Source organism: Anomalospiza imberbis, chromosome 9 (assembly GCF_031753505.1).
Source record: "Anomalospiza imberbis isolate Cuckoo-Finch-1a 21T00152 chromosome 9, ASM3175350v1, whole genome shotgun sequence".
Lineage (NCBI taxonomy): Eukaryota > Metazoa > Chordata > Aves > Passeriformes > Viduidae > Anomalospiza > Anomalospiza imberbis.
In genome coordinates this window covers 1,712,231-1,739,108 of record NC_089689.1, presented here as the reverse complement: position 1 = coordinate 1,739,108, position 26,878 = coordinate 1,712,231, and the positions used below count along the sequence as shown (strand labels likewise).

At 42.8% G+C, this 26,878-nt stretch overlaps 1 protein-coding gene across 2 annotated transcripts in view; it reads left to right on the top strand.

Moving 5' to 3' along the window:
* The window catches only part of DNM3 (dynamin 3), a 167,062-nt gene that overhangs the window by 122,556 nt on the left and 17,628 nt on the right, over positions 1-26,878 (top strand). For both annotated transcript variants that reach the window (XM_068199307.1, XM_068199308.1), the window contains one exon: positions 23,567-23,731. In XM_068199307.1, the coding sequence (XP_068055408.1) occupies positions 23,567-23,731 (165 nt within the window). The remainder of the gene's footprint in view (positions 1-23,566; positions 23,732-26,878) is intronic.

Here is a 26,878-nt window from a genome sequence, read left to right as displayed (position 1 = left end):
AGGCAGGCATTGAATTCTAGGAAAAGAAGAATTCATTTCAGTTGTGACTAAAGGTGGCTTCAAGCCAAGTAGGTTTAAAAATAACTTTTAAATGAAGTGTTAATTTTTTTTTTTTCAAGTGGAAAAATGCCATGATTTTATAGACAGTGTTTCAGTCATTGCTTCGAACAGATGAGTTGGATTTTACAAGGAAGTCCCGGTGTAAAAGAGCAGCCCGAGGGGGTGAGGGTGCATGCGCACACACGCTGTCACAAGCAGTCCAGAAGCCAGGCAGGAAAGGAAATGGCAGGCTGTTTTCCAGTCCCCTTCTCCCTGCCTTGCTGCTCCAAGGATGTGAAAACATGTCGCAGATGAAAGCTATCTTCTGCTTCTTCTAAATATTTACTCCTTCAAACAAAAAGTGAAAAGATGAAACCTTGCTCCCCAAATGCTGCCAAAGAAACAGAGCAGCCCTGGTTCACGTTCCTGTAAGAGTAAAAGAACTTCTGTCCGAGAGAGTTAAAAATGTCCAGGGGAGAAGAGATTCAAGGATTGCATCAGTTGCAGGGAGTGTAACAAGATGCGGGCTGATGTTCTGAATGGTTCCACAGCCAGTCTCGCCGAAGCTGCTGATGGGGTCGGGGGTTCAATGGCTGTCACAGGGTTTTATGTTCCTGCTCTTAGCTGAGGCTGCTGACATTAAGCAAACTCCAGGAAATTTAGAAATGAGCAAACATTTTTTATTTCTGTTATGTATTCACGGTGGGCTCTTAACCGTGCTTTTGGCAAGGTATCTGCATACTGAAAATATTTTTAAATTCTTCATTTTTTATGGGGCAGCTAGCTTTTGCACCACTTCACTCCGATGAGGGATTTTGATGAAACTCTGCAGAAAGGTGAAAGCTCTCTGGCTGTGAAGTTTCAGGAATGTTAGCCCCATTCTGGACATTAAGTGAGGTTTCCCCTGGATAAGGCATTGAGGGTGGCCAAACTCTTTGGGTGCTTTTCCAGAGCTGGTCAATGAGCACTGAAAGTTGGCTGGATGAGATTAAGGTGCTTCTGGGCTGTGCTGCAGCAATCTCAGCCACAAAGGTCCTTTGGAGCCCAGGCTGATACCTGCAGCTGGAGTCCCTGTGGCTCCAGGAATAGTTGTGGTCAAGAAGGGCAGGTTGCTCCTTTAGCATATGGGATCAAATTATCACAAGGTTTTGGGACAATCCTGAAATATCTTCCTTGTCTTCCAAGTCAGTAATTGCACAAAAGCTGAACAGTAATTAGGAGTAAATAAAAATTTGAAACTTTTTATTTTTCCCCTGCCAAAAATGTCACCAGGCTGAGTCTTCCATAGCATGTACAGTGTAACAGGAAGTGTCATCATTGGACATGAGGGTGGAGGGCAGCTGGTGAACAGCCAGATACTCCTTTTTTCTCATCTAGAAGGGAAAACAAGATGATCAGGAGAAACTGAATGTTGCTTTCCCTGACTCTGTTTTGGACTAAAATGAAGATAAGCAATGCCTACTCTGACACATAGTTCATCCTGGATTTCTTTAACCTCCTCTACCTACCTTTTTTTGTGGAGACAGGTTTATGATTACTTTCCATGTGCTGAGTCAGAATCAAGGCCCATATTAAGGGTGTAAAAGCCTCCATTCTGGAGCTGCATTCTTTAGTTACATGACTCTCCTTCCAGGATGTCATGTGTTCCTGTTCTGTGGTCCCTCCTCAGCTCCTGTTTCCCAGCCCCATTGTGGCCTTGGACTGATGTCTTCCCTGTTCTCTGTCTGGTGTGTGACACTTGGTATCTCAAGTGTGCCAATTTTGGAGAATGGTGATTTCCCACTAGGAGGAGCTGTCTGTGGACATGTTCAGGTGTCTGATCAGTGCAGGTTTTGGGTGACTTTCATACCTTTGTTCCTGAATCTCTGTTTCTGCAGCAGAGAAACAAGTGATCTCATTCTGTTTCCTTTATATTCTTCTGTTTGAAACTCAACCTCTGCTCTTCTGTAAGCAAGTTATTTATAATTAAAAGAAAGAATTACTTAGGAGAGTATGTGCTCCTGAGTTCAGGTAACATGTCACATTATTGAGGTAGGTAGAAGCTCACTGGTGGGTGGGTACAAAATTACCAAGAGCTGTAAAACACGGTGTCATGCCCCTATCAGACCCTTTAGCAGCAGATACGCAAACGTTCTGCTTGCATTTGCTGCACAGTATTATCTTGACCTGTTCACCAGTTGGGGTTTCTAAACTGGGTGGCAGCAAACCTAAGGGCATTTATGGAAATCAAGTAAAGAAACTAACCCCGAGAATGGAAGATAAATCCATGAGAAAAATCAGTCTTGTGCAATGTAATTTCATGTTCAGTTGTAGTTTGGTTTAATACTGTTTGATTTTCAGATCTAGATATTCTTCCAGTAGAAGCAGGAACCTTCTTGTAGTGAACAGAAGCCTTTCCAGTCACAGGCCAGCTGTCCCTAGCTGTGTTTTGCTGGCACTGTGTACAAATATGGAAGTTGTTCATGACCACAGCCTGGAAACAACTGCTGTACCAGATTTCTAAATTATAGTTATTAAAGGTTATCTGGCTGATTCAGACAGCAAATTCTCAGAAGAAGTGTGAGTGAGACTGTGCTTAGCTCTCCTAAGGACTGACCTTAGCTCTGCTTAGCTTAGCTTTCATCCACTTTTGCAGCTGCAGACAGGGCAGGCATCCTCAAAAAGCACAGCTTCTCTTTCAGATCACCTGTGCCTCAAGATGTGGCTGCAAACACTCAAGAGATGTGTTCATGTCAGCTCTGTGCACCAAGGAGCCCTATGGGCAGAATTCCCTGCTGTTCCTCAGCTGAGGGCTTTGACACAGGTGACAGTCTCTCTCCTGCATTGTCTGCAGTCCTTAACAGCACCTGTGTTGCCCTTGGTATGGTGAAAATCAAGGCTCTTGCTTTAGGAAACTTTACCTTCAGTTATTTTTTTAGTTTGAAAATATCAGCTCCCTCTTTGTTATCTACTGCTCCACAGAAAATATCTGTTAATGTGATGGGTGAACGTGTGGGCTCAGAAATGGTTTCATTTCAGCCAGGCTGGGTCATGGTCAGGCTGGAAGATGGGCATGGGGAAGTCAATGCCATGACTTCCAGAGAGTGAGAATTTCACCTGTTGTGAGTGGGGGTGTTGTCCTTAGTGTTGCATGACTTTGGGGACTGTTTGTTTTTTTCCAGTGCTTTTTGCAGTCTGATTAGTGTTCTGCTAAACTAAAGATCTTCTTTCGTAGAACCAATCCTATCTTTGTCTCACTGGGGCTGTGATTTCTGTCCCATGTCCCATTTATTTTCTTGAGCTCCCTCTTCTTTGTACAGTTTCTTTTGTAAGCCCCAGCATGATGCCTTTCCAGCAGCTGGTTTTAATGTTGGGAATAGATATTATTTGTCTAGGAGTTGCAGTTGCAGATCAGGATCCCATTTTACAAACTGAGAGTAAGAACATTGTTCCTGGCAGTCCAAGAATGGCACGAGAGAATCAATGAAGGACAGTGTGGTTTGTTAAAGGTTTGTCACTAGCACTAGAGTGCTTCTCTAGAAACAGGGTTTTGGGGCACACTACCTGTTTGGCACTGGTCTGCCTAGCAAAGGACATTAGTTCTTTAAAAATACCTCAGTCCAACTTGTTTTGAGTATGCAGGGATTTCCTTCTTCCTGTCTTTTAAATATAAAGGGGATTAACCCTCCTGTTCTGATTATTTCTCAAATACTATTCAGTTCTTCTCTGAAATTTGACACTTGTTGATTTGAGTGTCCATCCTTACATGGTGGAACCACCTCAGCTTAGAGTATGATTGAAAATTGCTCAAAAGTGTGTGTTGGGTCAGTTGCTCAAGTAGTAAAACATCAGTAATCCTTGTGAAGTATCCTAGATGTAGGCATGCATATGAAGTTCTCCCTCCTTGTGTACCCAAGACTGAGTGTCTGTGTATTTTCCATGACTCTGGTTAATGTCTTTGTTCAGGCACACGGGATGGGCTTCCTTTAGTGTATATAACCATCAACATTTTCCCATCAGAATTCAGGTCCTTTCTGATGGATTCCTACTGGAGAATTGCATTTTTAGGAGTCTGTGTTTAGAATAATCAATGATTGTTCCTTCCAGGTCTGGATCTCTTGATCTGCTTCACTCTCTCTTCATTGCCAGTGGGTCCCTGGAAGTGCCGGGTGTTTAGGTCATTATCTTTGAGCAGCAAAGCAAGGGAACTCAGATTTCCAATGGAGTACTTAAAATAGACACATTTCTAGTGAGGCTCTCAGTGTGACCTGTTCCTCTCTCATGCATTGCTAGGGGTTTTTTTTCAGGCAAAGTCTCCTTGTCTATGCTCCTTTTAGTTGAATCTTCCACTTGAGATGCTGGAATTATTTACCTGACCTAAAAGATGCTCCCTTTTTAAAAGAGTTCCTTATATCTTATTTGCAGCTGCTCATGCTTCTTCAGTATAGGTGGTATTTAGAATGATGTTTCATAGCTTTTTAAAAACATGTTTCATCATATGGAGAAGAATGTTAAACTATAGTCACAATTACCTGAAAGATTGTCACAAATGCCCCATTTCTTCCAAATTCAACCCCCAACTGACAATGGAAAATTGCAGTTCAAATATTGGTGAAGCTCCTGCTTTTGTTGCTGAGCATTTGGGTAAAAACGCTGCTTTACTATGGTAACTTCTCATTCCCTTTGGGAATGACTATTCCTAGGCTTTCAACCTCCTATTTTTTTTTTCTTGACAATTTTCTGGCTATATGGAGTCTGCTGTGGCTCCACAGCAGCTGAGGATAAACTAAAACATGTTCCTTTCAGTATGTAAAGGTATAACTTTGGGCACGGGAGATGTTTCCAGTGCAAAATAACATGTCCACATTCACACGTAGACTAAAAACTCATCAGAGAATGACATAAAATTGCTAAGAAGTTGCTCCCAGGTTCCTACTCAGTCCTCTTGGATATCTTCAAAAACTAAGTAGTTTTGCTAGAGAACATAATCTCTGCTTGACACAGAAATGTTTCTGTTAACATTCCTACCTGGAATTTCCTAGTCAGTCCAAGTTCAGTGTTCAGATCTGGTCACTTACTGGGAAACCATTGTGATTTCTCATCATTTTACAAATGTACTGAGTTTAAAGTCTCTTGCTGGAAGGTATGCTTAAAAACCCTTACTTCCAAAATGTTGTGCTAATAAAAAATTTTTTAAAAAAGAGAAGAAAGAAAATAAAAGGGAATAACCTCTTCATAGTCAAAGAAGTTCTCCATTGTAAAGTATATCCTTCCCTTCTTTGCCCAGTCTGCTGTGTGTCTCATAAGATGCTCCAGAGAGAGATGCAGCGACCTTTCCACTCTGCGTCTTTGGGTGTGGTGTGGCAGGATATTTGAATCCATAACATTTAGTTGTAAACCTGCAGAATGCATTGAAGTCCAGGCATTTATGTATCTTGAGAGTGCACCTGCTTGTAGTCAACAGAGGAGCTGTTACAAAAAGCTGCTTTTTCACACTTCCTCCCAGTTAGGATGAGACGTGTCACACAAGAGCTGGAATATGAGGCAGTCTTAGCAAGCAGCCACAGCAGTTCTTACTGGTTTTTGGGCTTCCCAAAAGGATCTGTGCTCACTAGGTTGTTCTTCTGCCAGAGGTTTTATCATGTGGACTGAATATTGTAACAGAACAGACAGCACCATCTTCATGCATTTTTAGACATGTTATTTACTGGGGTTTCCCTGAAGAAAGCTTGGGCATTCTTTCCTTATGAGTCACTAACAAAGTGATTGTTTTTATATAAACTTTCCTTCAGCTGGTTAGAGTTGGAACACAGTGTCTTGTACTCTTTCTGAGGTCTGACTTTCCTCTTAATTTTTTTTAATAGCTGTCCCTGCAGCCAGCAGTATGGTTTGAACCTCCTGGCTTTCCCTCACACTCTCTCTGAGTTCCATAGTGTTGAAAATCACTGTTCTGGCCAGCCGACGTGCTGGTGGTGATCACTGTGTGTGTGTGACTCCACTTCTCAGCTTTCTACCTTGTGCTGCTTTTTCAACTCTGCACCTTCCTTGTGGTTTAAGGGAGAACGTGCTGTTGACATTACCCAAACTGGAGTTTGCATTTCATGTGCTGAAATGAAAACAAAATTTTCAAGAATGTTGATAGTTGACTTCAGCGGCAAAAAGGTTAAAAGCTGTAGAGCTCTGTGTTTCCATAATGGAAATCACTGGAGCTGGAGAGACACATCCCTTCCCTTGCATATGCCTGAATCCTTTCCCACCCTCTTTCAGTGGTGCAGAGTCACTTTTAATGACCTCCCTCCACAGCTTTTGAGTTCAAGCCCAACTGATGGCGCCAGGGGCTGAACCACAAGGAGAACTCCGGGCAAGCCGTGCCTGTGGCAGCCTTCTCGCCAGGCAGATGCTGTGCAGCCCACTGCACTTCCTTGTGGTTTTGTTTTATTACATTTTACATTTTTGAGCCTGAGACAGGAGCTGTGTTAAATCTACTAAATCAGTAATGGGCCCATAGGTGTGAAATTCTAGGCTACACTTACCAGCTTCTCTGAGCTCCCCTCAGGTATTTAAACTCTGTGTGTGCATGGGTGTGATCATATGGGTGTCTGACTTCCCAGGTAGCATACTCTGCATTTACAGATCTCTTAAGATGCAGGGCATTACTTTAACCCAAGAAGTATGCAGAATTCAACGAGTCTTTTTCATAACCCAAGATTGGATTTCTTTATTTTTACAGGAACAGGAATGGTTTAGCTGGAATGAAAATGTTCATTCCACTGCATCATTAGCTACAGGCAATCTTCAGTTGAAGCCTAGCCCATTTTTCATGCTAAAGCTCTAGTAGTTTGATCATTAATCAACATGTAGGATGAATTTCTGGGGCTGAGAGAGCTTGTCTGTATGCCTGTAATTTAAGATGAACTCTTTTTTGGTTTTTTCTTATGAAAGGAAGTTAGTCAGAAAACAAATTATATTTTAAGGAGTTCACCTCTCTCTCACCCCTTTCTACCATTCCCCTTCTGATAAACACCCCAAAACTTTTCATGAGATGGATATGGAGTTTTAGCTGGAGAAGCAGATCCTCAAGTGTATCATTTGATCTTCCAATAAATCTAAAGCAATCTTCTGTTAGATGAGATCAGTCTCTGACATGGTCACTGTCTCAAGTGTCTTTAGTACTGATAGTCCAGTCCAACTTGCTTTCATCACTTTAAGTGTTAATTTTAGGGTCCTGGATAAAGTTTTTCCTTCCCTCCTCCATCACATGGAAGCTGTAACCAGCAGCCCACGGGAGCATCAAGGTCTGTAGTCAGCTCTTCACCTGCCTTTTCTGCTGCTTGCTCTTCTCTCACAAGGTGAAAATTCAGAGGACTGATCCTCCAGTTTGGAGACAGCAATGGGAAAATCCTGCTTCAAAAGGCAGGAGTTGTTTCCTTACACTGCTGTTTTACTCTGGTCTGACCAGGCTCCCAAGCTGCTCTGCACACACCTGTGGAACATGCACTGCTTCTCCAGTCACATGAAGAAAGTGCTCAAACAATAATTTCCTTGCCCAATAGCCTAAGAGAAGTCTTCTCCAAAGGCCACATTTCCTTTTTTTCCAGCGCCTCTAAGCAGCAGAAGCAGCTTTGGGTGGATCAGTGAGCGCATGGGAGGTTTTGGAGAGCACTATCCAAATCCCTTCCCTCTTTTCTCCCTTATGTACTCCCCAGCTTCACGTGAGAGCTGCTGCAGAGCCCTTTCCAGCCTGAAGGCAGGGGAGTATGGTTTGGAACATGGACAAGGATCTCATGGAGGAGGAAGGAAGAGAGCCATATAGTTCATATAAGAGGCAGAGTTATTCCAGTTTAACTGTCCAGGGCTCTCAGAGGCTGCACTGCTCTACCTCAGGGGAGGCTGAAAAACAGTTTCAATGCAATGAAAATAAAATACTCTTGTTCTCAACATGCAGTTTCATTTGACTCTTAAGGAAATAGTGCAGCAGCCCTGGGAACAGGGGAAGGGTCAAATGTTATCTGTCACCAGGAGTCTCGTGGCCTCCTCCATCAGTGCCTGTCAGGGTCCAGGACATCCCCCTGGCTGCCCTGGCTGTCTCAAGACCCTGGCAAGGGGCTCGGAGGCCTTGGCACAAAGTCAAAAACACCTGTGGCTGATTTTAGCCCATGGAAAAAGCTGCCAGCTTTGTATGAGGAATTACAGGCCACAAGGGTTTGAGTAGTGTGGTAGTTGAATTAACACAGGGTGCAAAAGTAGAATTTTGGGGCTTTTTAGAATGGGGTTCAAGGGGACAAGATGGAGGGATTTGGGCATGTCCTGACCTTCTTCTCCTTGCCCTCCATGTCTTGCTGTGATGGTGACACTTTTTATTGGTTTAGGGTAGAGACACACTGTCCAACACAGATGATAGATACTGGCACATTAATGTAAACATGGTACATGTAGTTTTTGGTATAAAATATAAACACTGCCCTAGAGGGCAGACAGAATGCCATGGCCGACCTGCTGGACAGAGCTCAGCAGGGCAGAGAAAGAATGTTACAGATAAGGGAAAATAAACAACCTTGAGAAGCCGACCCTATGCATCCAGACTCCTTCTTTGGCTGCACGGGCTGGGAAACGAGGACTGTTACACTCTCGGGGTCATCCCGACACACGGACCCCCAGAAGTGCCCAGTCCTGTACAAAACAGTGTTACCCCTATTGCACACGCACTCCTCAGAACAGACACCACCAGCACGTGTGCTCCTTCATGGCCACATCATCGCAGTGTCTTGGAATCATCTGATGCTCAGTTGGCTGTGCCTGGGCTTTCCTTTCCATTTTTATTGCCAGCTGCTGAGCTCCCTGTCCCATGCAGCAGCTGTCATTGGTCTGTCAGCATACAGCTATGATTTGATCCTGTTTCTGTTCTTCCAATCCTTGAAGTTATTCGTGTCTTCCAGGACAGCGTTCAGTCTCCCATTGTGTTGACACTACCCCACAATTCTGTCTAATGGGCAGGATCAAATTTAACTGGCAAGTTTATGCTATTTTATTTCAGTATGACCCATCCATTCAACACTTTGATGATTAAATCCTTCAAGGCTGTTCGTTCTTCTTTCCACATTAAACAAATCCTTCAAGGCTGCTAGTTTTTCTTTCTACATTATAACTTGTTTATCTGTTAGAGAGTTGTTGTACTGCACTATTCTTTCATTAATAGTCATCTTTATAAGCTGATTTGCCAGTCTCCTAAGGGTATCCCTTTGCTGAACCAAAGATCTGTCAAGTTTTCTTTAGGCAGAAAAATCAGTTAACTTACTGAGTTTGGCATGCTCTGCCATCTTTATTTTTCTTTTGTTGAATTTTATTTAAGGTCTAAGCTCTTTGGAAGCATGTTCAAAAGCCTTGCATATAGTCGTGGTTTGACTAACAAGCCTGTACTTGCGTCAATTTTCTTCTCATTTTGTTGAGTCTGGGTGCTGCACTTGCTGTTCCACAGAACCAAGTACCATGGTGGTACCTTCATGCTGTGATTCTGCACCCACTCCATGGGCAGTAGCAGGAGCTGCTGCATTACTGGGAGCTGATGTCTGAGGTTTGGTTGGTTTTGTTTGGTTTGGCGGGTTTTTTTGTTGTTGTTTTGTGGGTTTTTTTCGTGGTTTGTTTGTTTGTTTGTTTGTTTTGATGGGGGTTTTTTGTTGTTTTGGTTTTTTTTTTGATTTTGTGGTTTTGTTTTTTTTTTTAAGGTAGCAATTTATTCCCTCACTGTTTCCCTTCACATCTCCTGCCCTGGTTAGGAGAGAATGATGATTTTGCAGTAAGGTTTTTTTCACCTGAGAAAGCTGGTGCAAGAATTTTGTCTGTAATAGTGTGGTCTGAGGAGCCCAATGGAAATCATCCTGTCAGATAGGAAGCTTCAAGGCAGACGGCTCAGGTTTTCCCCTGCCCTGCTCTGGATGACAGAAAACTGCCCGTGAGTGCCAGTAATTCACACTTCTGTGCCACAGCATTTTCTCCTTTGCCATGAGTGAGCTGCACCCTGACACACAGCCTGTGATTCCAGACCATGGTTCTTCTCCTGTGCTTCCTTTGCTGCTTCTCTGGCCACTGAGTGGTTTTTGTTTTCAGATCCTTTCATTTTTCTCCTGGTTCAGTTCCCATTCCTCTTCCACATTCCCTCAGGCGAGTTGGTCTCTGAGTTCGTGTTTCCATAAGCCCTCCCTTTCTTCAGCACTGCTTCCTGTGAACCTTGGATCACATCCTCCTAGACTTTCTTGCCACTAACCCATGCCCCTGCACTCACACATCCTATCTGTATGTGGGGGAAAGAAGGACATGCTTTTGTAGGCATCTGAATTGAAGTTGTGCTAGTTCATGCTGAGGTAGGTGTCTGTCTAATTCTAGACAGCATTAGGCACAAATAAGAATTGTTTAATGTGGAATACGTAATTATTAGTTGAAAAATCTGCACGCTCTCAGATGCCTTGTCAACACTCCATGCCTCAAAATGTGCAGCATCCAGCAGCTGTGGTGTTAACCTTTGCTAGGCCATGCTGAACATGGGAAAAATCAGTAATTCTTGTGTTTGCATGGGATCTTTGTTTGCTATGATTAATGGTCCACTCACAGTGTCCCGTGCAAGTTCAGTGCAATGTACAAAGTGTCTTTGATGCCAGACATTCTACAGTGCTGTGCAGAAACCAAAGTTAATAGTTGTAAGCCTGAGAAGACTGGAATGTTTTCAATTTACTTTTAAACAAATGACTTTATTGTGCCATTCTCACATGGGAGTAAATTCCACAGCCTTAGTGCCACATTAGACAAAACTTTTTTACCTGCTGGTTTCTGTATATACTTGGAGAAAAGAAATTAACCTCAGTTAGGAGTTGGGGGGAATAGGACAGGACTATTAAACTCAGTGGGAATTATGGCAGGGGTTTTGCTGGGAGCAGAGTGGGATGCAGGAGTACAGGATGGAGCTGGAGGATGATTTGTGGTGCAGTGTGGAGTTAAGGAATTCTTTGTGTCTGAAAATCAAACTCGTGAAGGACACCTGTAGGAAAAGCATTTAAAACTGGTTTTGCCACACCAGAAATGTAAGGAAGCAGTTGTAGTCTTAAGTAAATGCCAGTGGGTACTGGGAAGAGATTCCTGGTGACTCTGGTAATAGAATAAATCTTGCTTCTCAATCTGGGACACTCCTGTAAGTAATGGGGGTGTGTATCCATCCAGGGATGACAGCTCATGACCCCAAGGAGAGAAAGTATCCCTGAACTTACCACATTCTCCTATAATGGTAGAGATTTTCAGACCGACACGGGGAAGTTCTGAAAGAATTAGACTTTAATACTTGCAGGATGGACTAATACTGTGAATTTGTAAAAATACGAAATGTGTGCAGAATGCCTAAGTAGGAACATGGATGCATCCAGCACTGCTCCAAGTGGGAGACCCTCTGGTGATAATAAGTGCATTGTGATCTTCTGGTAGATAAAATGCACATCCCATTGCAGTAACTCCTTTTGACTGAAACATGAGTGTACATTAATTCTTAACAGAACCAAGAACACTGGATGGTTTTTTCAACTGCTCACTTGGCCTTTTTTGTACTAAACCTTTTTTTTACAAGACTTTTGTTTTGTGCTTGTTCCATGGTTTCATGGCTTTATAAATCCATATGCAACCAAGAAAATAATTTGAGATTTGTTTTGACTAGTTTTTGCTTTTACTTGGGCCATCTACAGTTCATTAGTATTTTATGTTACACATCACTGCATAGAAATCCAAATGGAAAGAAATTAGAGGTTTAAGTGATGCTCAGGTAAATGCAATTGCAAAAATTGGACAAACAAATCCCTTCACCTGAAAACAGCATTAGAGTCTGTTGTCTTCCTCTGTTTCTAACCTCTATCTGGTCTTTTCCAAAATAGCAGCTCCTCTCTGTGCAGTGGCTTCCCATAAAACCTTACCTCAGTTAGAAAATGACCAATGCAAATGGTGCAAATAATTTTGCTGTGTCTTCAGAGTCCTAAAGCCTTTGCTACCACTTGTTTGGCCCCTAGAGTAAGATACACCTAAAGGTGATGCAGAATGTGGATGAGGAAAAGGGTCTGAGAGTTATTTCCCCTTCAACTTGTGAGGCAGGGAAAGTCTTTCAGCTAGATTTCTTCTCACTGTGTGGCCTCTTTCCTATGAAAAAGAAGTGGTGTATATTGATCATTACTGAAAGAAACCAAAATGTGTATAGCAGGCTACAGCTTTTACTCATCCTGAGTCAAATCTGAGATTAGGAGTGGCACTCTCAGTGCTTGTGGGGGCAGAGGCAGGGCCAGTCCTTCCCAGGTGATACGTGAACATGGTTTATTTCCACGAGTAGAACAATGATTTTGGTACGAGTCTGGATTTTCCAAACTGTCAGAAATGTACTACAGGACTTGTTCTGGTCCAAGTCCTTTTCCTGTGGTGGGGAAGAAGCTGTGTAGGAGAGGACAGGATGGCTGCTGCTAAACCTGAGTGCTCCTGGGCAGCAGCTCTCCATCCTGCCCAGCAGCAGGTGCCCAGCTGCCCTCTTCAGATGGGAAACACGACTGTGCTGAGCAAATACCAGCAGGCCTGAGGCTGGTTTGGCTTTCCAGACTGGGCAGAGTAAGGAGCAATTATGTGCTTTTGCCTAAGATTCCTCCAGCCCTCTCTAACCCACTCACTTCCTGGCCATCTGGAAAGGCAAGCCTCTCGCTTGCAGAATGTCTTGGGAAAAAAGAGGAGGAGGGAATGTGCTGGGCTGGAAGTGTCTCATCCCCTTTATCTCCCAAACGCCCGTCTACAGCAGGGAAATAACCTGTGCTTCAAGGTGGCTCCCCAGGCCCCCCAGTTTGGCAGAGTGGTAGAGAACACAGGGCTCTGAAGGCAGAGGGTGTCTCAAATGAAATGATACTCCAGTCTTGCCACGAAGGTCTTAATAGTCCGTGAGTTTTAATACAGGCATAAGGCTATAAATTCAGGGATTCTGACCTCAAAGTCTTTGAGCATGTTTAAAAATAGCTCACCCATCCTCATTTTATCACTTCATATACTCTGACACAATTTTGGAACCTGCCTCCATCCCACCTAGCAGGGGAACACTATAATTAAGAATCAGTTTTGAAAGGCTGTTCTCTTTTAGCTTAAGGCAGAATAAGGCTTTTTATGTATTTTGCACGAGATTATAAACAATTCATTGGCTAAAATTAGCAGTAAAAAGGGAGCCCCAGCTCTTTCCTGCCCTGTGGTTTGTACCACAAAGACTTAGTGTTTTTAAATCATGACAGAGCTCTCTAAAATCCTTGAAAGCATATTATGTATGTGTCACTTTGGCTCAGTTAGGAACAGTCTCACCTCCAAGCCAGAAGGCCATGGGTTCAAATTCCATGCCTGCCCCTGGATATTGCTGTCTCCCAGTAATTTCATTGCAGAAAACCTTTAGAACCATCGGGGAAGAAGAGGGAAATTTCCTGTGTGTAGCTCCACCGTGAGACATTCCATCCTTGGGATGATACATTAACCAGGGCTCTTCCCCCCAGCTTCGCTCAGCAGGCACAAACCTGGAGCAGCGGAGGGAGAGCCCTAATGGGGGGGCAGTTTCTTCTCCTCTTGACAAAAGCAGTTGTAATCCTCAGGACTGTGTGTGAGCTGCTGCTCCTCGTGGTGCTGCCACGAGGACAGGGTTTCCTTGGCATTGTTGTGAAGAATGAGTCCTGACTTTACCTTTTGCTGCTGATCAGTGGCAGAAGGGGGAAAACCAAGAAATCCTTTTGAACTGAAAATGCCATAATAGGTCATTGAACTTTTAAAAAAAGTTAAATTGCAGAAGTAACCCACTGAAGTGCCAAGTTAGGGTTATTTGTGGCGACAGCAAAGGCAGGTAATTTTAACTGCAAAGGTAAACTCCATACGGTCACAGACCTAATCGCTGATGTCCTTTACCTTCCCCACAGAGAGGAGGTCAGAGTGATTTAAGCTTTAAACTTTATAGTTTCATTGTGGTTTGTGCCAAAGGGAATGTGGTCTTATAACATGAAGTGTTTATGTTTGTTGCTTACAGACATGTGTATTAACTTACCAAAATCTCACCTTCTCTTAAATAAAATTTATTTTTAGGAGGAAAAAAAAATTTCTTTCATTTTCTACTGCTTTTATAGAATACATAGAAGGGGTTTGTCATAGTTATACAAATGGAAGCCATGTCATAAATGTAATGTACTGCATAGTTGCTCACAACTCATTTCTTACCCTGAAAATAATTTTACCCAATAATTTTCAATGTCTGTTTTTGTGGCATGAATCCAAAATGCTTCTCTGTAGATGATTTTCTTTTGTTTAGAGGTATTTATTACATTTCAGTAAAGCGCTCAATGTTTTCAAATTCCTCCTCTGCTCTATTTTGAGACGTTTTTGCTACAGGAATGTTGCAGGTCCCATTTTTGCTTGCAGCTTCATAGTTAAATGGAGATTCTTAAATGGAGACTCCTAAATGGAGCCTGTGGATATGGTGATCATTGATGCTCTGCTGGGGAAAGAGTTCCTGCCACAATTTGTAGCCCACTGTCACTCTGCCTGACAGAGGGCTTATGGAAAACTCACTGATGTGGGTGAGAACTTTGAATCTTAGGACCTGAATTATCTAATGAAATGTTTTGATGAGGACTCTGGCCAAGCTATCCTTGAGATATGATTAACATCTGGGAAAGGCAGATTTGTCAACATAAGATGCTGGTGGTTCTTGTGTGTCCACTTACTAAATTAGATTAAATACATTCCTCTTTCTTACTAATTTTTTTTTTCCAGATAGGCAATTACTATGGGTACTACAGAGACTTGAGACAATGAGACAATGAGAATTGGGCCAAGAGATGGAGAGATAATCCATCTTGTCCTGGCAGGAATGTTGGCTTATGTAGTCACATCTGGCATGTGGGTGGGGTGGTCCCTGCAAGGCTTGAGTTGGTAATGGGCTGTCAAAATTCGGGGTAAAAGGTGGGCTAGGGGGTTGTCCACAAGACAGATTTCTGTACTGTGATGTGGTCCATGCTGGGAAAACAAGATTGAGAGCCCTTCCCATAGAGCCTGGCTGAGCAGTGCTGGCTGAAAGTGAGGCAAAGGGAACGGAAATGGTGCTGCTCCCGAGCACAGAGGTCCAACTGTGTGAAACCAGTGTGGGTGCTATTAAAATGCCATCTTCCTCTCCCTTCCCCTTTCCTTCCTCCCTTCCTCCCCCTCTGCTGTCAGCCTGGCCGAGGAAAAGTCCAATAACGTACGACTGTGTTCCTTGGCATCACAACTGCAATTTCCCTTTAGGGGCTTCAGACTTAAGAATGGGAGGTTTTAAATCTTGCTGATTCGTGCTATTCCAGCGAGCATATGTGTGAGGAAAAAGAACAATGCCAGTTCGAAAGAGAAATCACAAGTGAGAAATCATTGCTGCTAAATCAGGTGTTGCAGAGGCCAGTGGAAAATTCAGGCACTAAGAGAAGTAGAAAATGACTTAGTTTAGAGCTGGGAAGGTTAATGAGAATGAATTAGAAAGTGCTCTCTGTGTATTCAGCCCCTAAGGATTTAGAGGGATTTATTTACTGATTATCCAGACTATACAACTGGCAATAAGATTAAGTGAGGAATTTTGGAACATGCTGACATTTCTTATTTGCATCATTTACTATGGAGATCATTTGTCGGTGCTGCACTGAGTTTGTGGTGAACCAGGGCTTAGTCTGGCCCAGCAGAGACAGATCTGGTACTTCTCATGGCTCGAGGGATGTGGGGGTGAAAGAGTTTAACATCCTCTTTTGTGTCTCAGAGAGGAAACATCAAGTTTGTCTAGGTGCTTATCAGGGGAGAATTTCAGAATATTTTCCTAGAAACCATTAATTATGGAAAAGAGCGGAGTTATAGGGGACACATTGCATTAGATCAAGTAAAAATAAAAGACAAGGTTGGAATTTATAGAGGCCGGCACTGGATGCTGTGCAGAGCTCCCCGACTGCGAGGCCCCTCCGAGCCCCTCCCTCCGGCATGCACATGGGTCTGCACACGGATCTGCTGCCCTCCTCCCCTCCTCCTCCTCCTCCTCCTCCTCCTCCTCCTCTAGTCACACTTACTTCAACCAGGCTCCTGAGTGCCCAGAAGTTCCCACCTCAGCTGGAACAACTGAGGAGAGGAGGGACCACGGAATAGGAGTTCAGGACAGGATTCACTTAAAACAGAATTATGATTTTAATTCATTATTCTGGGTACCTACCAATGAAATGATCACATTTGGTGAAAAAAAGTGCAACTCTTAGACACGTTAAGTTGCAAGCTGCACTTTAACCATGTAATCTCAGCCAAAGTATTTCACTCAGCCCCTGTCTGTGCACTGAGCACTTACTTGCCCCCATTTTCATCTCGAAACTAAGAAAATTCCTTGTTCCTAAAGGAATCCTTCAGCGAGCCTTGTGCACTGTTGCTGGAATAAGGAGAATTTGGTCTGTGACCCTCTCTTGCATGGTTACTGCTAAGGGAGGTAGATAACAGAGAAGAGAGGCAAGGTGTGATTTCAGTGTTGTTAATTCTTCCCTGATCAGCCTAGTGGATGACTCATTCTCTTGCTTTCTGTTTTCATCCTCTTTGGTAGAAACTCTGGGATTTGTGTTTGTTTTGGTTCTTAGGGGACTGCATACCAGAGGCAGTAGCTTTAATCCTTTAATCCTGACATGTCCGGCTGATGCCTCCACCCATTGATTGCCTCCTTTCACAGCAGATGATCCTGTTCCCCTCGCAGCTAATGGCCACTGCTGGATCAGGCTGCTGCCTCTGGGAATGTGTTTCATGCATTTGGCAACAAATCCACAATACATTTCAGCCTGAACATCATCTGGGCCAATCGCGGCACTTCGAGTCATCATCATCATCATGACTTGAATTCCAGGGTAGGTCACCATGTTTGTGACTTCCCAATATCCACTGACATCCTTCTACACTGAAATAATAGCAAAGCCCATGCCAATAGTATCTCATATCCTAGATTTTTTTTTTCTTAATGTGCTCTTATAAATATGGGGCTCTTCATGTGTTGTTATGACAAGGAAATTCTTTGACTGAAAAGTTTGCAAATTCCACAGTAGTATTTGTTTTATAAACAAAGGTGCTGTTTTCCTTATGCCAGCCTCTTTCTGCTTTTGCTTGTCCAGCAGTCTGTTCTGAAAGGCATGAAGCAGCTGTTGGCCCCCAGTCAAAACTTGCAGTGTAGGGAGGGTTATGTAAAAGTCCTTTGTGTGAGAGACGTACATGGCTGCAAATGGTGAAATTGGAGTGCACATTCTTTGAGGGGAGAAAGCTATTCACAGCAAGGTTTTCTTTTTTACTTGATTTTTGCATAGAACAAAAAGTAGAAGATACTGTAATTTTTTTTTTTCATTTTCAGAAATCCCTTTTCTTGTTGCAGTGTTGTGGGTAATTTCACACCACTGTGTACCCAGTAGCACCTGCTGATGGAAGGCATGTGAGAGGTTGCCTATTTCTTTTTCTCAAGGAAAAGTCTCTGTACCTAGGTCTTTTCTGAGGGATGCTGCTCTAATCCTTGGAAGAGATTTGCAGCTCTCCTAGTCCATCTATTTCTGTGCCGCACTGTTCTTACCATAAAACACTTTCCAAATATTCATTTGACATCTTTTTCTGTCTGCAGAGATGCTCATGTCTCCCGTTCCACAAGTGATTTCTTTTGAACTCACCAGTCCCAATTTATCTTACCTTTTCCCTTCAGGTAATATTTTACAGAGCCCTGAACCATCTTCAATGGCTTCATGTGAACACTCTCAAAATGTTCCTTAAATTTCTGGTGGTGTGATAAGCAGCATTGGCTGCACAATTCTTGTAATGATTTTATAATAGCAAGACATTATTGACTCATGCTGTGTTTATCTTGCACTGTGGACACAGCTCCTTTTCTGCTGAACTGCTCCATTCTCACATATAAATGATTTATTCCTGCCTAAGGAACCCCATGGTAGGATTCTTGGGGTGTCCTGTACAGGGCCAGGAGTTGGACCTAATGATCCTTGTGGGTCCCTTCCAACTCAGGAGAATCTGTGGAGTCAAATACTTTCTATTCATAATGAACTCACCTAGGTTTTGAACCTGTTTCTGTGGGTCATTGTGAACTCCAGTCCTGTCATCTAACTTGTACACATTCCCTTCCAGTTTCTTCTCATCTGTACATGTAACAAGCCCAGGCTATAACCCACCATTCTGAGCATTAAGACTTTAATAAGCCCATTATAAACCACACTCCATAGGAAAGTCCCTTTAATACAGTTCTCCACTTTGCCAGTGAGCCATGGATAGCTTTTCTATGGCAATGAGCATCCAAGCAGTAAGTGCAGGGAAAGCACACTTCCACTAATGAAAATGTCACTTGAGATTGTGTCAGAAAGCTTTACTGAGGTCTGAGATGTGGTATCTGCGTTAATACCCATAAGATCCTAATCCCTGCTTGAAAAGGAGATTGGACTGGTTTGCCACGATCAGTGAGATGAAAGTCAGTCCAGATTTCTTGCAGTTCTGGTAAATACACCGTTCCCCTCAGTCTCACAGTTCCAAATCAGCTTCTCTACAGAATAAGGCAGGGAGAGAGCCTGCCAGATTGGGAATGTTTGGGATGGTTAAAGCCATGGAGGTACCTGGGGAGCAGTGTGTGCATTCAGCAGGAGGATTTAGCTCATGGTCTGTACTGGGCAATGTGTGTAAGCACAGAGAAGACTCGGAGTAAATGATTGTTTAAGGTTAATCCAGAGAGTGAAATACATGTGAACCAAACTGCACTAGGGTGTCTCATTCTTCTGGGGGTTATGAAGTGAGAGAGATGCTGTGTGTGAGGGAAAGCCAGATCATAACCTCTGCTCAGAGCAGTTCCAGGCTGCTAACGAAGGCATAGCAGCTGAAAGGGGCAGCCTGTGGGTGGCTCAGTAAAGGGAACAGCAGTACAAAGTCAGGACATGCTGAAAGCATGGAAGAGAGTGGCAAAGTCACCCTCTGTGAGGGAAAAGGACAGCTTCCAAGCTACCCGGGAAGTGTTCTTTTTCTGCTGCTTGCTTTGTTGTAAATATACAAAAGTAATGTATTGTCATTTACTTGTGGTTCCTTCCAGTAAGAAAACCTCACTGTGTGAAGCCATCATGTGGTTTCAGCAGTCCTCTGGCAAAAAGCACGCTATGTACAGCTGAGAGGATCTTAGCTAAATTATATAGCCAGCATCAAACTGCAATGAAGAGAGAACCAATTGTAAAGATTTAGGGAAAAGCAGGGGGGGTTAGGACAACTGCAGTGTGCTGAGTGTTGGTGCATTAAAGAAAAAACTTACTTGGACAGGGATACATAAAATAGATTTTATGTGTATTTTCAGCAGCTGTGAATGAAAACATAAATGCAATCTGGCTGGAATAATTAATTCTCAGGTGGTTGTTGTTGTTATGAACCTGGAACTGTAAATGAAAGAGCTGAAAGAGCTTTTAAATGAGCAATTTCTTACTGCAGCCATGGACATATTTCGTACTGCACAGAGCATTGCTTTGCTGCTGCTCTGATTTTTGCCCTTGAGTCAGTCACCTTCCAGTCTGCTTCCTCTTGGTCACTGTTAATAGAATGCCTTTTTGATTACAGAAAATTGGTTGATACACTTCTCTAATGAAAATGCCAGACAAATGCTCCTTCTTGGAACTGACATCAGGAATGTTATACAAGACATTCTTAAATATGCTGGCAGCTGCCCTGAATGTAATGAAATCATGGAAATTAGAAGTATTGCTCTCTCTGTGTGGCCAGCTCAGGACTGTTTTCAGTGTGTTACCCAGTTTTGCTGTGAATTTCAAAAGGAATCACTTTTCATTAAGTTTCCTCGGGACATTCTTGAACTTGCTTATAATTTCTACAATCAGAAAGATTACCCTGCTATCCTAAGGTATTCCTCCTTTGTTTTGGATTGCACATAGTTCCTCATGCCTGCATCCCCAGTACCACACTAAATCATTCCTCTTGCAGCAGAGAGTTCACAATCTTCAGAAGATCGATAACATTTCTGGTAGAAATGATGAAATCCTATTCCCACTGCAGCCAGCAGTAAAATTCCCACAAACTTAAGTGGTTTGGATTTCACAGGCAGTTTCTAGTCTGCTCTTGTATGACACATGAGTTAATCCTTAACACATTCCTAGTGCAGAAGGTGTCTGAATGCAGGGAAGTTGGAGAGCAGCAGTGGTGTACCTTGGGTTTCAGTAGCACCTTTTTATGCAGGGATCACAAAGCAGCTTCTGAAGGACAGGTGAGACCCACAGCAGAGTGCAAGGGATCGATGTCTTCAGCCTTCTAAAGTGCAGGGAGCAGAAGGGAAGGATGCTGTGGGTGTGTAGAAGAATATATGGAAGCACCCCCCTGGCTCCCACCTTACCTTCTCTTCATCTGTGTTTTTTTCACCTGTTGCTTCTTTGTAGCCTTGGCATGTTTCCATCCCATACGCTGAGTTAGAGTTTTCCCAGATGAATTCATTTCCTTTACCTGTTTTTTAGCACTCTAGCTTCTTCCTTAGCTTTCTTTGCTGGAGGTTTGCAGAACTCTCTAAAGTAATTGCACTTGCATTCCTTTGAAGTAGTAATATTCCATTCCTGTCAACAATTAATAGCAGCATTAAGCAAGAGACAACTGCCTAAAAACCTAGTCCAGATTCATGTGCTGTCACTTAACACTTGGTGCTGGAACTAGTGAGTTCTGGCTTGGGGACGAGGAGCTGAAAGGACTGGGGCTGTCTTGGCTGCTGGGAAAGGAGGCATGGAAAGCTGTTTGCACCTTCTTTGTTCTCCCTTCCTGCTCAGCTTGGCCATGCTGTTAGCAGTGGCAGAGAGCTGGGGGAGTTTGCTCCCGTGTTCTGCTTTGGGTTCATTCACTGAGCAAGCTTTCACTGCAGGAGCCATGCTGTAAGAAACAGGGGCAGGGGCTTGCGCTGAGGGATGAGCTGCACTGAAGGTGGGGTCACTGTGAGGCTCAGAGAGACAAGAGCTGCAGTGAAAGAACAGCCTGGAGGTGGAATAGGGCATCTCTGTCACTTGGGATGCCCAGCCTTACCAGGCAACCTCATTTCTGGCTGCTGCTGTTGGCACAGAGCTGAGGCAGCTGAGCAAAGAAAGCTTTCTAATGCTTGGAGGTGTCCTGGAGGGCACAGAAACCTGCTGGAAGCAGATTTCCATCTGCACGATGCGATGCAAACAAGATGGTTTCTGGCATGAAAAGCCTTCAGTTGAGACATCAAATCATTAGGAATACTATGGCCAGAAGCTTTCATAATAAATTACTGTAAAGTCATGAAAGATTGATCTTTTTTGATTTCAGAGAAAATAAATCAACAGTATGAAGTCAGCTCTGTTACGGTTTCAAACAAGAGACTATTACCCTTTGCCTTAAAGATCAGACACAAATTACTATTTTTACTTTACATTCTCTTGATGAGGATAATGATAAACATCTGTCACTTTGCTGCTTAGCCAGTTAGGAATCTTACTGCAATCTGTAATTTAAAGACTGAAAAAAATAAAAGGAAAAAAATACATGAACAAACTGCACTTTATGTAGACAGCAAAGAAGAAAAGAAAGAGAACAGATGTCAAATACAGGGGAACTGGGAAGGGGGAATTTTTGTTCTGCAGTTACTTGGCTAAAATATGCAGATATATGAGAGATGTATGATTTTTTTATTTATTTGGTATTTCACAGGGAAAATTGTCATTAGTTTTTCTTTAGACGTGGAGGCTAAGGAAAATAGTCTTTGCACTGTGACTTTTGGCTACATGCAGTTTATTAACAAAAAGATTAAGGTTTTTAAGGTAGTGTCTACCAATGTTACAGCATTGAGAACCCTGTTTTCGTCAGGAGCCCTTTCAGTGTCCTCCACAGTCACAAGATTTTTAGGAAGCACAGCTAATTGTTTTTAAAGATCAGCTGCTTTTCCAGTAATTCACTCGTACTTTTGAAAGTTCTTTTACAAACACTCAGTTTTGTTTCTAAATGGTACATTGGGTCTTATTTCTTAGCAAAACTAGAACTTACCCCATCACAAACACGCCATTGCCTTTAGCCTGGACTGAGCAAGCTGTAGTTTGAAAGGTTACAAGTGCTCTACCTGTCAGTGCTGCGTGAGCAGAAGCAGACCCTGCACTGGGACACGAAACCAGGAATCCCTTCTCGGCCCAGTTTCCTGCAGGGAGAAGCCTCTTTGGTGACATGTTTGCATATTTAGCACTAATGGCCTTTCACTGGTGGCTTTGATACTGATCTCAGCTGCTCCAGAAATCTTTAAAGCGCCAGCCATGTGCCAATTTTAGCTAAAAGCTCTGTTGTAAATGGAGCTGTGCTGGCAGGGCTCTGGCTGATGCTGAACTCGTTCTCCTTGCTGGCTCCTTCAACTGTTGCAAGTGCTTTCTGTTTCTTCCTGTTCCTCATGTCCAAGGCCAGGTTGGATGGGGCACTGAGCAGCCTGGTGTGGTGGGAGGTGTCTCTTCCTGCAAGTGGGTTTGGAACAACATGAGCTGCAAGGCCCCTTCCAACCCCAAGCACCTTGTGATTCTGTGATTTTATGCTTCTAGGTACCCACAGAACAGATTCAGATTTTATAGTTGGTGCTATTAATGCTCTGGCAGTTGTTTTCAGGGAGAAGTTTGATATCAGAGTTTGGGGACTGTTGTTCTTTGTACTCTCTGGGTAGAAATTCCATTCTTTTGGCATCTTCGAGCCCCAAACAGCAGTTTGATTCTCACCAAAAGGTTATTATTTTTCTTTAGGTTTTCCTATATTTATACAGGCCAGACTGAAGCAAAGTGTAGGCCTTTTAGCTTCCAGTTAAACTTCCTGGTATTTAATTGGGTCAGCTGTTGACATACAAAGAAGTTTTTTTCTATACAGTGAAAAAGAGACCTCAAATATATAATCCAGCCTTGGGCATTGGAAGCAATGATGCTTTTGCTGTTATCTTTTATAAACCCTTTGTTTATATAGGTGCTATTCACATCTAAGAAGTCTTGAGACTGAACTGCAAAATTTGTCACAAAGTAGTCAGTCTTAAATATCAAGGGTGGGTTTAACCCACAGAAGGATAAAATTCAAAATCCAGACTTGTGATGCTGCTTTCTTGCATGGGTCCATCCGGCTGAATGTGAAGGGTAAAAGATTTGATAATAAGTATTGCAGTACGTGATCTGAAATAATTTCTTGGTGTGATAATTACTACTGTGCATCTTTGTCTGAAAACATTCTTTAACATAAAATGACAAACTTGTGTGGAAATACATACATGTGGTTTGTGCAAAAGGTCTCATTTGGCATTAAACTTTAAAGGTCCAAATTTCATGATGCTGAACACTAATGTTAAACAAGCCAAGACTTCATATTTTAACCTGTGGATAGTCTTTGTATGAGTTATGTTGCTGGATTACTCCAGTGTAAATCCAGAGGTTTTTCCCCCCAATACATTTCAAATTTACTGCAATCTGAAAGGCTTTTTTTTTTTTTTTCTTTGTAGACTGAAACTGAAGAGAATGGCCAAGCAGATAATTTTTCAATGGATCCCCAGCTGGAAAGACAGGTGGAGACAATTCGAAATCTTGTGGACTCCTACATGTCTATTATTAACAAATGTATCCGAGATCTGATCCCGAAAACAATCATGCACCTCATGATCAATAATGTAAGTAGCAGCCATGCTTCTAAATTAGTTCAACGTGTCTGTCAGGTCTCTCACTCTCAAACACACCCTCTGGAACACAGCAGCAACAGCAGGTACTAAGGAGAAGAATTAATGTCACACTCATAGACAAAATATTCCAATATTCCATAGTACTTGGAAGTTCTGCAGCCTTCTCGAAGGCTGGCACACTGCCTTGAGTGCTTATCCCAAAATCCTAAAGAATTCATTTACATATTAATCAGAACAGAAGTGATTATTTAAGGGTAAATCAAGGTGGTTTTGTTTTGGTTTTTATTTGATGTCTTGCTTTTGATGTAACAGGAAAAGGATTTGGGAGCTTTGTGTGGGCAGCTGTGAGAGCAGTAGAGCAGAGTTGTGCTTCCTTGATTTTCCATCAGCAGGCCTTTGTCAGGGTTCATAAAGCAGCTCTTATTTTGTTTGGGTTTCTTTATATTTTCAGGTTACCATTTTCAAGGAATAAATCTGGAAGCTTTGGACACTGTTGTTTAGATAAGCAGATGTGGTTGGTTGATTTATTGTGTGTGTCTTTCTTAGATCTGAAGATTATTTGGTTTAAAAAACGGCTTTGAGATACTGTTGTTTTTCCACTGCAGTGTGATCTCAGCCTTCACATCCTGGCAGAGTTCTGAATGGACCTTGTTGAAATCTAAGCTTAATATTAGTGCCACTGCTGCCATACAAATTCCTGATGGGACCCACAGAGCCCCTGCTAGTTCTGAGCAGCACCGCTTCTGAGAGGTCATCACACCAGTCAGCCTTTACCAGCGCAATATGCTGTGAGGCAAACGTGATTAGAAGGTAGCATTTACTTTTGACTCAGAGCCACCTCTAGCCTTCATCTGATGGATTTCATTAGCCCTGTGGAATTTGTGTTGCACTTAAGAGTTAGGTGGTTGGACAGGAAATTTCAGTGGGATTTCCTGGTACATTTATTATGAGCAGAATTTTTGCATGAGGGCAAGAGATTTTTCATTAAACTTCTTCAGGTTTTGGGAGTCAGAATCTAAGTAATGAGTGAGTTTTCACAAAAAACCATGGGAACAATGTAACTGCCTTTTTTTTCTGGAAATCAGCCATGCTCCAGACTTCAGAAGTTGAGTGTGTGTCCCCACTGCTCTTTCCAGATCATTGCTAGCAGCTCGCTGCTTTGACTTAGCCTATCTCCAGTGCCCTTGGAAAGGCTGGGGTTTAGCTTTCATTTCATAAACAGCAGAGCTCAGTGAGCAGTTGCTTTTGAAAGCTTACATTAAATTTTCTGCCACTCACCTCCTCATCTGGAATCGTTTAGGGGTCTCTGAAGTTATGCATCCCTCAGAAGTAGATTACTGTGAGATTTTGTGCTTTCAGTCTCATCAGCTGTTGGTGACACTGATAAAGCCTGCCAGGCTGGCACACAGAAACCACACACTTAAAATATCACCAACCTTTCAGCTGACCTCAGTCCCAAGCTGCATTTGGGCTTCCTAGTGAGCTGAGGCCTGCGCCTCCACCCCAGAGGTTAAATCTGTGACAAAGAATCCAAGCATTTTAAAGAACTGTGAAGAGTGACACTAGAAGCATTAATGAATTTCTTTCTGTACAGCATAGGCAGTAAAATGCCATATTGAAAACAACAGGTAAAATAGCAATTTTTAAAAATCAGGGCTATTGAAAAGAGAAAGAAATGGTTGAATCAAGAGTGCTGAGCCCTGCCAAAAGGTTGTGCAAAGATCTGGAAAGGAGTGGAGCTGTGATGGAAGGTGGGTCCTGTGAAGTTGTGTGTGTGCTCCTTGGAGTATTCAGAAGTCCAACCCATCCACCAGGAGTTAAGTGAAAACACTTTCCCTCCCCCTTAAAGAACATAATCTGTATTTTCTGCTGCCCCATCATGTTGCCTCCAAAACTCTGGAAACAAATCGATCCCAAGGAATTTGTTTCCATGACAATTGCAACCTCCCAAGTTTTCCTAGAACTTCCTCTCCACTTTGTGGGCCCATAAACAAGTACTTACAATTCAAGGAAAGTATCAGATTCAAACTCGGTGTACAGAAAATAATTACATGCTGTCCCTGAGCATATTTTGGGGCCTAAGCCTAGATTGTTGTATTCCAAGTTCATCCCTTGTTCTTCCCCTAGGGTGGATGTTGATTACCTTAAAAGCAAATACATTTACCACACAGAAGTGCATTGAGTTACCATTAACAATTTAAACATGCCCAAACAAAAAACACAAGCACAAATTTGTATTTCATGGTGCCTTGGTCTTAAGAGTAGTCAGTGTATGCTCCATAAACAGTGCTGATAGTGATCTCAGCTGAGGAGAAAAACTCCAGAGGACTCTCACTGCCAAACTGCAGGTCAAGGAATGGTTGTGTTTGCATTTGAGGCAGTGCCATGTGTTCTCTTCCCACTGAGGAAGTTCCAAGCCCACCTTACCCCATTTCAGAGTGCCAGGGCAGATTTGGGGCACTGGCATTTGGATGCTTGCTATGGCTCAGCTTTGACTGCAGGCCTGATGTCTGTGAAGGAAAATGTTTTAAATCATTCCTGTGAGTCTGCTTTCCAGAAAGGAGCAAACATGAGTAAGCATCACTTTCCATTCCATTTCCAAGCTGGAGAAAGTGGCTCTGGTGGAAGATTTTCCTCTGTCTAGTACAGCACAGGAGGGCAGGAGGCTGATCCAAGATCCATCCTTAACGCAGCAGTCTTCCCTTTCCGGAGGAGTTCGGGGATTTACTCAAATCCTCTGCCAGTGACAGGGACCTCTCATGATAATTGTCACAGGCTGATTTTTTTTCAAACAGATATTTGTGGTTTAACAATGCGTTTACAATCAGCTCTGGCCTTAATCTAATTTTAGGACTTCTTTTTTTGAAGTGATGCCATTAAAATGCTCATTTCATCGAGCAGAATGTGATGCTGTTTAACTATGATATCTGTTTTTAATGTGGAGTTTTTGGCAATCACAAGGAAAGTAGTGTACTCTGGCTCTTGATCAGTACCATCTACTGGAAAACAGCATGAAACTCATGGAAAAATTGTGCAGGCTTTGCTAAGAATTTGTGCATCTCCTGTCATACGTGAACGGGAAATGACAGCCAAGCCCGGGCAGTATGGTTTTGTTTCTCTCTGAGCTCTGTCCTGGCT